The following is a 14,292-nucleotide window of genomic DNA, read 5'->3' as shown; positions in this document are numbered from 1 at the left end:
AGTGCATTGCTTTTCCGAATGAGCGATCGTTAGTGGCATATGTATTTATGTGAGAATAGCTTCCCAGGTCCAATAAAGCCCAATGTTCCTTAGCCTTCCTTCCCAAAACCCCTTCTCTTCTCTGAATCTGTGTGGCTGGCCATCTAATGCACATTCAAATGTTACAAATCAACACTGCAGAGCTCTCCATGTCCTCTGCCGTGCCCTGATTGTATTACTGCTGATGATATCTGGAAATGTGCATGTACACCCTGGCCCATCTACTGTTGCTTGCCCCAATTCTGACTTGTGCTCTGATATTTCATTCACTGATTTCTGCTCTCATAAATGCCTGGGTTTTCTGCACGTTAACACTAGAAGCTTATAACCTAAATTGATCAATTGAAAGTGTGGGTTCACAGCTCCAATCCAGATGTGTTGGTGATTACTGAGACGTGGTTAAGAAAGAGTGTTTTGAACACTGATGCTAAACTTGGTGGAGTGGCAATCTTTACCAAGGAACACCTTCAGTGATTGGTTGTCTCCACCAAATCTGTCCACAAACAATTTGATTTGCTGGGTTTAAGCATTAAACTTTCAAATAGCTCTTTGTTGACTGTTGCTGGGTGTTATCATCCACCATCAGCACCGGCCTGTGGCCTACCTGCCCTAAGCTCTCTCCTGGCCCTTTACAGTAAGTCTGAATTTGCCCTGCTAGGTGACCTAAACTGGGACATGCTTAAACCACCTGACCAAGTCCTAAAGCAACTGGATTCCCTAAATATTTTTCTGATTATTACCAATCCCACAATGTATGACTCCAAACACTCAGGAAAGGCTACTCTCCTTATTCTCACAAATAATCCTGATGGGTATCAGTCTGGTGTTTTCTGTAATAATCGTAGTGATCACTGTTTTACAACCTGTGTTCGTAATGGCTGCTCAGTGAAACGAACTGTCCCGATTTGTCATAGACGCTTGCTAAAAGAACTTTAATGAGCAAGCTTTCCTTCATGACCTGGTCTCTGTAAATTGGTATAAAAATCAGCTTGATCCCCTCTGTTGAAGACGCTTGTACCTTATGTTTTGATATTTTCAGTGGTATTGTTAACAAATACGCCCCCATAAAGAAAATAAGAATTAAAAACTGGTTCAGCACCTGGTTTGACCGTGATCTGGCAGAGTTACCATACCTCAAGAATTCCATTTGGCGAAAGGCTCGGCACACACAGTCAGGCTGACTGGCTCTCGTTCAGGCAAATGAGAAATAAGTGCACTCAGGCTATCCAGAAAGCCAAAGTTAGTTACTTTTGAGCAGTTCTCTCTCTGTGGGTCTAACCCCAAGATGTTCTGGAAAACATTTATTCTACCACCTGGAGAATAAACCCTCCTCCTCACAGCTGCCCATGTCCCTTAATGTTGATGATGTGGTTGTTACTGGAAAGGAGCACATGGCTGAGCTCTTTAATCACCACTTCATTAAGTCAGGATTCCGATTGGACTCAGCCATGCCTCCTTGCCTATTTCTTCACCTCCCACCCTTTCTAATGCAAGTAGCCTCGATACTCCTCCCTCTTTTTCCCCTGCCCTGCTACAAAGTTTCTCCCTGCAGGCAGTCACTGACTCCGAGGTGCTAAATGTGCTCCTTAAACTTGACCCCAAAAAAACATCTGTCAGATGGTTTAGACCCTTTCTTCTTTAAGGTTGCTGCCCCTATCATTACCAAGCCTATCTCTGACCTTTTTAACGGGTCTCTCCTCTCTGGGGAGATTCCCATTGCTTGGAAGGAAGCCACAGTGCGTCCTTTATTTAAAGGGGGAGATCAAGCTGATCCTAACTGTTATAGGCCAATTTGTATTTTGCCCTGTTAATCAAAAGTGTTGGAAAAACTGTTCAATAATCAACTGACTTGCTTTCTTGATGTCTATAGTATTCTCTCTGGAATGCAATCTGGTTTACGCTCAGGTTATGGATGTGTCAATGCAACCTTAAAAAGGTCCGAAATGTCACCATTGCCCTTGATTCTAAGCAATGTTGTGCTGCTATTTTTATTGACTTGGTCAAAGCTTTTGATACGGTAGACTATTCCATTGTTGTGGGCCGGCTAAGGAGTATTGGTGTCTCTGAGGGTTCTTTGGTCTGCTTTGCTAACTACCTCTCTCAAAGAGTCAGAACATCTGCTGTCTCAGCCACTGCCTGTCACCAAGGGAGTACCCCAAGGCTCGATCCTAGGCCCCATGCTCTTCTCAACTTACATCAACAACATAGCTCAGGCAGAAGGAAGCTCTCTCATCCATGTATATGCAGATAATACAGTCTTATACTCAGCTGGCCCCTCCCCAGATTGTGTTTTAAACGCTCTACAACATAGCTTTCTTAGTGTCCAACAAGCTTTCTTTGCCCTTAACCTTGTTCTGAACACCTCAAAAACAAAGGTAATGTGGTTTGGTAAGAATAATGCCCTTCTTCCCACCGGTGTGATTACTACCTCTGAGGGTTTAGAGCTTGAGCTAGTCACCTCATACAAGTACTTTGGAGTATGGCTAGACAGTACACTGTCCTTCTCTCAGAACATTTCAAAGCTGCAGACAAAGGTTACATCTGGACTTGGTTTCCTCTATCGTAATCCCTCCTCTTTCACCCCAGCTGCCAAACTAACCCTGATTCAGATGGCCATCCTACCCATGCTAGATTACGGAGACAAAATGAATAGATCGGCAGGTAAAGGTGCTCTCGAGCGGCTAGATGTTCTTTACCAGTCGGCCATCAGACTTGTCATAAATTCTCCTTATAGGACACATCACTGCACTCTATACTCCTCTGTAAACTGGTCATCTCTGTATACCCGACGCAAGACCCACCGGTTGATGCTTAATTATAAAACCCTCTTAGGCCTCACTCCCCCCTATCTGAGATACCTACTGCAGCCCTCATCCTCCACATACAACACCCGTTCTGCCAGTCACATTCTGTTAAAGGTCCCCAAAGCATACACATCCCTTGGTCACTCCTCTTTTCAGTTCGCTGCAGCTAGCGACTGGAACGAGCTGCAAAAAACACTCAAACGGGACTGTTTTAGCTCCATCTCTTCATTCAAAGACTCAATCACGGACATGCTTACTGAGAGCTGTGGCTGCTTCGCGTGATTTATTGTTGTCTCTACCTTATTGCCCTTTGTGCTGTTTTCTGTGCCCAATAATGTTTGTACCATGTTATGTGCTGCTACCATGTTGTGCTGCTGCCATGTTGTGTTGCTACGATGCTGTGTTGTCATGTGTTGCTGTCATGCTGTTGTTGTCTTAGGTCTCTCTTTATGTAGTGTTGTGGTGTCTCTTGACGTGATGTATTTTTAATCCCAGCCCCCATCCACGCAGCAGGTCTTTTGCCTTTTGGTAGGCCGTCATTGTAAATAAGAATTTGTTCTTAACTGACATGCCTAGTTAAATGAAGGTAAAATAAATACAAATTTGAGCTTAAAACCTGTTGCGGAAAGACGTTCCGCTAGCGCGGGGGTCGGCAACCCGCGGCTCTTTAGCGCCGCCCTAGTGGCTCCCTGGAGCTTTTTCAAAAATATGAAAATGGAAAAAGATGGTGTGAATATATTTTTTGTTTTAATATAATTTATTATCCAATGCTGTAAAAATGTGTATAATAAATATTTAATTTCAACATTTCTGTCAACGAAGATTTACGTCATAGCCTGCGACACACGTTTCTTTCAGCTCGGCGTAGTGCCAGTCAGGTGGCTGTTGCAAACAAACCGGCGGGTGTGTCATGGGCCATGGTTCCCAAAGGGAAAAAGAGAAAGATAGCCGAGGAGAACAGAGGATTCCACAGTTCTTGGACCGAATCATTTGCTTTCATTGCCAATGCGGAAGGATTGCCTGCATGTTTGCTTTGTAATGAGAAGTTGTCAAATAACAAAAAGAGTAACGTGGAAAGACATTTCCATTCTTCCTGACAGTTATAGGAACATGAAGAAATATGCATTTGCAGTATTATCCATCTTTGAATCAACATACCTGTGCGAGCAGATATTCTCAAACATGAACTACATAAAATCCAAATACCGCACCCGCCTCACAGATGAGAGCTTGCAGTCCTGCGTGATTAAAGTTACATCTTACATGCCCGATGTTGAGAAGCTGTCCAGTGATGTCCGAAAACAGAAGTCACATTAAACGGGTAAGAACACAATCCTGTCATAGGCACATATTTAGTAACAAAGTGGCTGTTTTTATAAAGTGATTTCTGATTTTTGTCAGTATATATATTTGGAATGACACATAGGGATATTATTGTGTTTTGTTGCTCAGGTCCGAGGATGGCTGCATTGTAATGTGCGTGTCAAAAGAGAAGAGGGTGCTGCTGCATTTTACCCTTGCACATTTGCAGAAAACTAAAGAGAAGAGGATAATGCACAGAAATCGAACTTAAACTGTATTATTTTAATGTTATATACTTTACCTTTTCAAAAGGCTGCTGTTTTATTGCAGTCTGTCTGTTGCCCAGATAAGGGGAAAAAGAGAAGAGGATTGTATGGTATTATTGAGGATTGAAAAGCATTTTATTTCCATGGGGAGGTCTGAAATTACAGGAGGCCTATTATGCACGTTGCACATTTTGTTGTTGTTTTTTCGAATCCTAAAATAAAAATGACATCAAAAATCTGATTTCTGTATTTCTATAATTTCATCAATGCAACGAAACATAATACATTAATATTATAATGGAAGTTAAACTTAAAGCACCATCGTACAGCAGAGTAGTCACGTGGTGCGTCATTCTCTCCAGGATGCGCTGCAGGTAAAATAAACGTTTAATCATGAATGCTCATTATGTATTTGTAGCCTACTTATCATTTTGATAGTAGGCTAATATAGCTAATATAGACACTTACAGCATGTGTTGCCTTCATTATAAGGCTTATATAAGGCTTTTAATTTTTTGCGGCTCCAGACAGATTTGTTTTTCGGTCCAATATGGCTCTTTCAACATTTTGGGTTGCCGACCCCTGCGCTAGCGGAACCCCGTTCCACTAGCGGAACCAGTCTCCAACAGCCAGTGAAAGAGCAGGGCAGCAAATTCAAAACAACAAAAATCTCAATTCAAATTTCTCAAACATACAAGTATTATACACCATTTTAAAGACAAACTTCTCGTTTATCCAACCACAGTGTCCGATTTCAAAAAGGCTTTACGGCGAAAGCATACCATTAGATTATGTTAGGACAGCGCCTAGACAAGAAAAACCACACAGCCATTTTCCAAGCAAAGAGAGGCATCACAAAAACCAGAAATACAGCTAAAATTAATCACTAACCTTTGACGACCTTCTTCAGATGACACTCCCAGGACTCAATGTTACACAATACATGTATGTTTTGTTCAATAAAGTACATATTTATATCCAAAAAACCCATTTTACATTGGGGCGTAATGTTCAAAATGTTTTGCCTCCAAAACTTCCGGTGAATGAGCGCATCAATTTACAGAAATACACATCATAAACTTTGATTAAAGATGCAAGTGTTTTACATAGGATTAAAGATAAACTTCTCCTTAATGCAACCGCTTTCTCAGATTTCAAAAACAGCTTTACGGCGAAAGCACATTGTTCAATATTCTGAGTACAGCGCTCAGCCATCAAAGCAAGCTATAAAGTTGCCCGCCAAGTTGTGGAGTCAACAAAAGTCAGAAACAGCGTTATAAATCTTCACTTACCTTTGCTGGACAGCTTTGTGACATCTTCGGCTGAATGCAGTCGAAAGACTCCCAGTTCCACAAGAAATGTTCGTTTTGTTCGATAAAGTCCATATTTATGTCCAAATACCTCAGTTTTGTTCACATGTTTACTTCAGTTTAGCTCACTAATGGAAATACACAATGCGCGGGCGCAAAGGCTAGACGAAAAGTCAAAAAAGTTCCCTTACAGTTCGTAGAAACATGTCAAACGATGTCCATAATCAATATTTAGGATATTTTTGTCATAAATCTTCAATAATATTCCAATCGGACAATAGCGTATTGAATACTGAAGAAAAAGAAAGAATGGCGCGCTTCACGTGACCGTGCGAGAGTGCACTAATGTCTTTCAGGAAGCCTGTTGTTTTGAGAGCTCTTATTCGATTCCCTGTCAAATTACAAGCCTGAAACAATTTCTAAAGACTGTTGACATCTGCTGGAAGCATTAGGAAGTGCAATTTGACCCCACAGACACAGCATATTAGAAAGGCAATCACTTACTACAACCCTCAAAATCTCCCACTTCCTGGTTGGATTTTCCTCAGGTTTTTGCCTGCCATATGAGTTCTGTTATACTCACAGACATTATTTTAACAGTTTTGGAAACTTTAGAGTGTTTTCTATCCAAATCTGCATATCATAGCTTCTGGGCCTGAGTAACAGGCAGTTTACTTTGGGCACCTCATTCATCCAAATTTCCAAATACTGCCCCCTAGCCCGGAAGTAGAGACTCTGTTGCGCCCTCTTGACAAGAGTGGTGGTGTTGTTGGTCCATGACAAGTCCTCTGTGATTTGGACACAGAGGAACTTAAAAAAACTCTACTGCAGTTCCGTTGATGTGGACTGGGGCATGTTCACACCTCTGCTTCCTGAAGTCAACAATCAACTCCTTTGTTTTGCTGACGTGTAGGGAGAGGTTGTTGTCATGACACCACAATGCCAGTTCACTTATCTCCTCCCAATAGGTTGACTCGTCGTTGTTGGTTATCAGGCCCATAACCGTGGTGTCGTCAGCAAACTTGATGGAGTTGGTGTCATGCAAAGCCACGCAGTCATGTGTGAAGAGGGAGTACATCAGAGGACTGAGGACACACCAATGAGGAGCCCCTGTGTTAAGAGTCAGTGTGGAGGTGCTGTTGCCAAACCTCACAGCCTGTGGTATAGCACGCAGGCCAGCTTTACTGATTGATCTCTTCCATCTCCCTAACACCAACGACAAGCGTGTGAGGAGGACTGCCATTATAATAGTCACAAAGCTTTTAGGTCATCTAGACTGGTTGGTAACAGAGTTTACAAAAGGTACATTACATACTGACGTATTGATTCATTGGCCCATTGATTCAACAACCCCTTTTCTTACTAGCACTGACTTTGGGGGAGAAAAGCCTGATATGCGGTTGATTCTCAACTGTATTGGCTGCGTTTACATCAGAATTAGGCTGCCTGTGTAAACACAGACATTAAGATGAATGCACCAACTGTAAGTCACTCTGGATAAGAGCATCTGCTAAATGATTCAAAATAACGTTATATTTTTTTTTGAATAATATGGAAAATTATCTGTTCTATAATCATGTCACTCAAACAACAATTTGAGGCCATTCATGTGATAATTGATTATTACTACATGTGAAACAAATAGATCCAGGCAAGCCAGTATTTCATATAACTGACTTAAAGAACTTAAATATGCAATATGTAACTTTTTGGGTGTCCTGACCAAATTCACATAAAAATGTGAGTAATAGATCTGTCATTCTCATTAAATGCAAGTCTAAGAAGCGGTAGATCTGTTCTATGTGGGTTATTTCTATGCTTCCCGTTTTTTACTTTTCGTTTTTGCGTCTTACTTTTGGTTTTGTACACCTGCCTCAAACAGCTGAAAATACAATCTTTTTGGTTATGGAAAAGATATTTCACAGTGGTTTAGATGGTACAATGATTCTCCACACCAGGTGTTCCCAAACTGGGGTACTCGTACCCCCAGAGGTACGTGCAATGCCGTCAGGGTACGCCAAATAAAAATGTGATTCACATTTAAAAGATATATATATATATATATATATGTTTTTAATTCTTCACATTCTCCAATGGGGCTATACATTTGGGTGAGTTTTTTTTCTTGCCTGAGTAGCCTCATTTCACTGCCAAAAATAAAATTAAACCATCTAGTGTTCAGCGAAATAACAACACAATGTCAAATACAGGCAGCCTAGTCAAATAATTAACATCCAATCACATTAACCATTACTCTCTCGCGGGAATTCCATTAACAGTTTGTATGTAGCCAAATGTAGCTGCTGCTCATTCTGTTTGCTCGAAAATGGATAAATGGTTAAAAAAAGTAATGCCCGCGTCCATAGAGACACATACCAACTCTACTGGTAGTACTGCTACTACCAGCAGTACTACACCTGCACCTGTCAACGACACAAGTCGTTCTGCTTCCACGAGCACATCCAATGTTAGCATGAGTAATTCTACATTTGTTGTTAGCCCAGCTAGCATGGACACTGACAGTTGTGAATCTGATGCTGCCGAAGAGCTACTGCCACCTTGCCCAGGAAAGCACCGAACAACAGACAGGGATGTTGGACCATCGAAGAGGCGTAAATATGATGAAAACTACATTGATTTATATTGGGAGTAGTGCCTTTCCTCAGCCACAGTGTGTTATATGTGCAAAAGTACTATCTCACAACTTGATGAAACCTTCACTCTTGCGCAGACATTTAGAAACAAAACATGCCCATTTGAAAAATAAGACACGGGAGTTTTTGGAGCGAGAATAGTAAGACATGTATAAAAGCAACAGATACCATTAATAAGAAGGGGCTAGAAGCATCTTATATGGTGAGCTACAGAGTGGCTAGGACAGGCAAGCCCCATACTATTGTGGAGGACTTAATTATTCCTGCTGCCACGGATATGGCTGGGACAATGCTAGGAGAAAAGGCCCAAAAAACTATACAGACAATGCCCTCATCAAACAACACTGTTTCACGACGCATCAGTGACATGGCAGGAGATTTTTGAAACAATTACTGCTTCGCATACAAGCCAGTGAATTATATGCGTTACAGCTGGATGAGTCAACAAACGTGATGGGCCTGGCACAGCTCCTGGTATATGTCTGTTACGTTTATGGGGTCAATTAAGGAAGACATCCTCTTCTGGAAACCAGGAGAGGACATTTTTAAAGTACTGGACAGCTTTGTGACATCAAATGGAGTTTGGTGGTCAAGATGTTTTGATATCTGTACTGATGACGCAAAAGCCATGACTGGGAGACATAGTGGAGTGGTAACACGCATGCAAGCAGTTGCTCCCGACGCCACTTGGGTACACTGCAGCATCCACCGAGAGGCTCTTGCTGCCAAGGGAATGCCTGACAGCTTGAAAGACATTTTGGACACTACAGTGAAACATGGTTAACTATGTTAAAGCAAGGCCCCTGAACTCTAGTGTATTTTCTGCACTATGTAATGATATGGGCAGCGACCATGTAACGCTTTTACAACATACAGAAGTGTGCTGGTTATCAAGGGCCAAAGTATTGACACTTTTTTTTAAATTGAGAGACGAGCTTAATGTTTTCTTTACTGACCATAATTTTCACTTGTCTGACCGATTGCATGATGACGAGTTTCTCACACGACTGGCATATCTGGTTAGTGATTTTTTTTCCCTCGCCTGAATGATCTGAATCTAGGATTACAGTGACTCTCTGCAACCATATTCAACGTGCGGGACAAAATTGAAGCTATGATTAAGAAGTTGGAGCTCTTCTCTGTCTGCATTAACAAGGACAACACACAGGTCTTTCCATCATTGTATGATTTTTTTGTGTGCAAATGAACTCCAGCTTACGGACAATGTCAAATGTGATATAGCGAAGCACCTGAGTGAGTTGGGTGCACAATTACGCAGGTACTTTTCCAAAACAGATAACACAAACAACTGGATTCGTTATCCCTTTCATGCCCTGCCTCCAGTCCACTTACCGATATCTGAACAAGAGAGCCTCATCAAAATTGCAACAAGCGGTTCCGGGAAAATTGTATTTAATCAGAAGCCACTGACATATTTCTGGATTGGGCTGCGCTCAGAGTATCCCGCTGTTAAGAGACAGCCTTTTGCAACCAGTACCTATGTGAGAGTGGATTCTTGTCCCTCACTAGCATGAAAACTAAATACAGGCACAGACTGTGTGTGGAAAATTATTTAAGAGTGAGACTCTCTCCAATACAACTCAACATTGCAGAGTTATGTGCATTCTTTCAAGCACACCCTTCTCATTAACCTGTGGTTAATTTTCGATGAACAAATAAAGTTTTATATGTAAGATGGTTAAATAAACAGCAAAGTTATTGATTATTATTATTATTTGTGCCCTGGTCCTATAAGAGCTCTTTGTCACTTCCCATGAGCCAGGTTGTGACAAAAATTCACACTCATTCTTATGTTTAATAAATGTATCGTATAGTGTGTGTGTGTAGCAGGCTTACAATGATGGCAAAAAACAACATTTGAGAATGCGCTGACTCTGGTGCTAAAGGGGGTACGCAGCTGGAGGTTGAATTTTTTAATGGATACGGAACTATAAAAAGTTTGGGAACCACTGCTCTACACTATACTTGCTTGTTTTGTCACAAACTGAAATGGGGCGAACTATTCGAATTTTAGCAACCAGGAAATGACAGGGCGATTTCTGCATAGTGCATCTTTAAGGCTGAGCTCTATCTTAGTTTTTTTCTTATCTTTGTCTGTGCCAGACCAGAGGAACATTAACGTTGATCATTCTTTATGCAATCATCATAGAATGAAAAACTGATCGATAGTCAATCATCCATAGCGACTATATCACTGCATGACTGTCACATCCCTATACCAAACACAGAGTTGTAAGGCTAAGTGGGAGGCATTCCACCCATTTACATTTTTTCTTACCAATATGAAAGATAACATTGAATAAATGTATTTTGTAACTAATCTCAGTCATATCCTGTATAATGGCTCTGAAGAATATGTGACAAGACTGTCCCCTAGTGGTGATCAGAGACAGGATAACAATTCAACTCCTGCTTGAATCACATCTGACCCAAAATACTGCTCGTTGACAAAGATTTGGGACTACACAGAAGCTGCAGTGTTGTCATAGTGCAAGCAGAAGCTAACCGAAGCATCAGGTATAACACTGTGGGTAATATGAGGATAGGCTGGATCTGTATTAACCATCCTGCAATCAGAGACCACAAAGAGGTCATTCATTGTACTGGCCTATTAAAAATAGTTTTGGGCTATGGTTTTGGAGTCCAGGGTTAGGTGTTGGTGAATTGATTGATAACATCAATACGATAAATCAAGGTTTACTTTGTGAAACAAAAAGAAACAAATCAAATGTATTTGTCACATGCTCCGAATAAAATTTGATTTCATTTGTTTCACAAAGTAAACATTGATTTATCGTACCTGAATATCAATTAAATACTTCCCTTGACCTCAGTCAGATGACTTGTGTGTAGATGAGCATTAAAATCAATCACACATGTACACACACATACAGTCAAAATCCTGCTTTTCTGCCTAATCATTCAGCCAAGATTCTAGTTGGGTGCTGAGAGGAATGGCCTAACCTACTCAGCCTCTGTGGGGGGGCAATGTGAAATCTATGGTAGGTCAAACCACACGCCTCAGACAAGACCACAGATTAGACCTAGCAAGTCTACCTTACCTTCCTCAACCTTACATTTATCAACTCCACTAACGCATAATCAAAACGAGAAACAAATTAATTATTCACCATAGCACACAGATCCCAATACCAAGTGGACACCCATTCTTGTAACTCAGACTTGTGCACAAATCTCCCACAAATCTTCAGTTCAATCAGGTTATGTGAGCCAGATCTTAATCCCATGAACAGTACCTGTGAAAAACGATGCACTATTCTGTTTATAATTATTTTAACCGATCCTATTTTCACATATCCTTATTTATGAGGCTAAGATGGTGGTTCAGAGGGACTCACCTTGGGCCACTTGGGGTTGAGTAGACAGGCCTTGACAGCGTCGTCCAGGGAAGCCTGGTAGCGTCCCAATTTGAGAAGGGCTGCAGAGCGGTTGCTGTAGAGGATGCAGTTCTGTGGGTCGGCTCGCAGGGCGTCGCCATAGAGACTCACGGCAGCCTGGAAGTCACCACGTTGGCAGGCCTCGTTGCTCTGCTGAACTCTCTCCATGAACTCTGCCTTGTTGAGGCCACATCGGCCCCCTTCCTCTTCAGCTTCACGCTGTGCAGCTCTGCCAACAGTCCGGGAGCCGAAGATTGAAAACTGGAGATAGAGGGCAAAGAGGTGGAGAAGTTCCATAATGAGGAAGGTTGAAAATGTTGTATCAGTAGAAAATTATAACCTTTTAGAGTGAGACAGGTCAAAAGCATTGCAAAGTGAAATCATTAAACAACATTAAAAGAGGGAGATGAGAGCAGAAATTAAATAGTTTACTGCTTTTACAGAGGATTTGGGTATAATATAAACACTAAGACAGAACTTGTCCTATCATTGATTCAGCCCATTTCAAAGCCATGTTTGCAGACCAGCAGAAACCCCTGACTCAGCATTAAATAAACAAAGTCAATATCTTCAGGCAGTAGTTCACTATAAACCAACTAAAGATTTAGAATTACTCCATTACCATTGCAGATCCCCAAAATACAGCTCCGTTTAGGTAGCAGATGAGATCCAAGTCTTATTAGAAAATGACTAGTACGGAAATGACCAGAGATGTTTTGTTAAGCATTATTCTATGACAAAACCCTCTGGGTTGTCCATCTGATGGAGCAACTTCCACAATACTTCAGTCATACCACACCTTCTCCAGCTGAATTCTGGGATAGCGCCGGCCTCCGGCCTGGTAATTACTTCCAGAGGTTGAGCGAGTGAAAGGGTAACACAGGAGGAAGGATAGACATTGGCTATGAGTGAACTACAGTCAACATCACACTATTGTGGAAAGTGTGGTTTTGCTATTCCTTACTTTACATCCTTTCCCTCTGAAAAGTTAATTACTGCAATTACAGCATCACTTAGGGCAGTAAAAATGCAAGAGAACTCTGATCTGAACAAACCCTACACTAAATACTGTCTGCTGTTAAATGTCCTCCTTCGCTATGTGTTGTTTGTTTTGCATGCCGCCTTTGAGTGTTACAACTGGAGAGAAAGCATGTTGTAGTAGCATAAATAATGGGATTGGGGTAAATCTAGGCTAATTGGGAGTGTGCATAGCTGGTGCAGGCACCCACTGGTAAGGAAATGGTTTAAGATAAGAGCTGGTTATGATCTAAGAATGCACATCAACCATTGGTAAATAACAGACTGGGTCCTGGTGTGGTTTGGGGGGGCTGTTTTTTTGCTTTTTGGGTGCATGTGTTTGTCAATGCATTTGTGTTGTGAGCTTGTACATGAAAGCGTTTGTCTGGGTGTCTAAGTGGGGGGACGGGGGGGTGGACAACTAGAAGCTGTGGAGTCAGATTTAAACACTTAGTCATCATCGGAGGAGGCGGATTGGCAGGTTTGCTTTCAAATCTAGTGCCATCAAAAATAATACTGATGACAAATAACGTCTGCTGTCATTCTATTCATATCAACCACTTTGGCTGATGGATGTGTGAGTGAAGGTCCCCTCTGTGATCTAGACTACACTCTTAGAAAAAAGGCTTTGGTTGTCCCCATAGGAGAACCCTTTTTGGTTCAAGGCAGAACTATTTTGGGTTCCATGTAGAACCCTCTGTAGAAAGGGCTGTAAATGAAACCCAAAAGGGGTCTACATAAAACCAAAAGGGTAATACCTGGAACCAAAAAGGGTTCTTCAAAATGGTTATCTTATGGGGACAACCATAGAACTCTTTTTTCTAAGAGCGTAGGGTACGTTCTGATCTCTGGCCTGTCACATGCTGAGGTATCTGTGTGGTCACTACACTGGGCAGGAAGGGTGGCGATTGAGGGAGAGAGAGCTGAGATAATGAAGAGCCTAAACTCCTAGGGGTCCCTATAGAGCAGATGGGGAAAACTCCCTAACATGTAATTCACAAGGACTGCAGAACAGAATGAGAGAAAAACACACACACACACACACACACACACGCACGCACAACAGGAATCAGTGAGAGACATATATTCAAATATCATGGCAAGTAACACCAGAGTGGTGGTTTATGCCTTCTGACCAAAATAAAAACATGCCACATGCCAGCAATCACTTGATCTGCAACAAGTTACAGGGCATGAAAACTGAAGGGTTTATGCATTTTTTGCCATTAGTATAAGAATAACATTTCATTTTAAGAGATTATGATAATTCCATAGCTGATAAATGTTGCACGTAGGATCAAGGCTCCCACATGCATATGGCTCACTGACACTATGTTTCTACATTGTATTAACATTGAAAGATATACAGATATACAGAGTTTCAGTACTTAAATTCAAAGATTTCCAAATTAACTCACAATAGCCCTGCATAGGCCTACATCATACTACAATACTGGGATAGTGAAATGCATTAAACAGAA

General features: G+C 41.5%; 1 protein-coding gene across 2 annotated transcripts in view; it reads right to left on the bottom strand.

Moving 5' to 3' along the window:
• Positions 1-14,292, bottom strand: part of LOC106585320 (tetratricopeptide repeat protein 28) — a 442,041-nt gene that overhangs the window by 427,006 nt on the left and 743 nt on the right. For both annotated transcript variants that reach the window (XM_045706963.1, XM_045706964.1), the window contains one exon: positions 11,756-12,055. In XM_045706963.1, the coding sequence (XP_045562919.1) occupies positions 11,756-12,055 (300 nt within the window). The remainder of the gene's footprint in view (positions 1-11,755; positions 12,056-14,292) is intronic.

Source organism: Salmo salar, chromosome ssa24 (genome assembly GCF_905237065.1).
Source record: "Salmo salar chromosome ssa24, Ssal_v3.1, whole genome shotgun sequence".
NCBI lineage: Eukaryota > Metazoa > Chordata > Actinopteri > Salmoniformes > Salmonidae > Salmo > Salmo salar.
The sequence above is the reverse complement of the archived record's forward strand: the minus strand, read 5'-3'. Positions and strand labels throughout refer to the sequence as shown.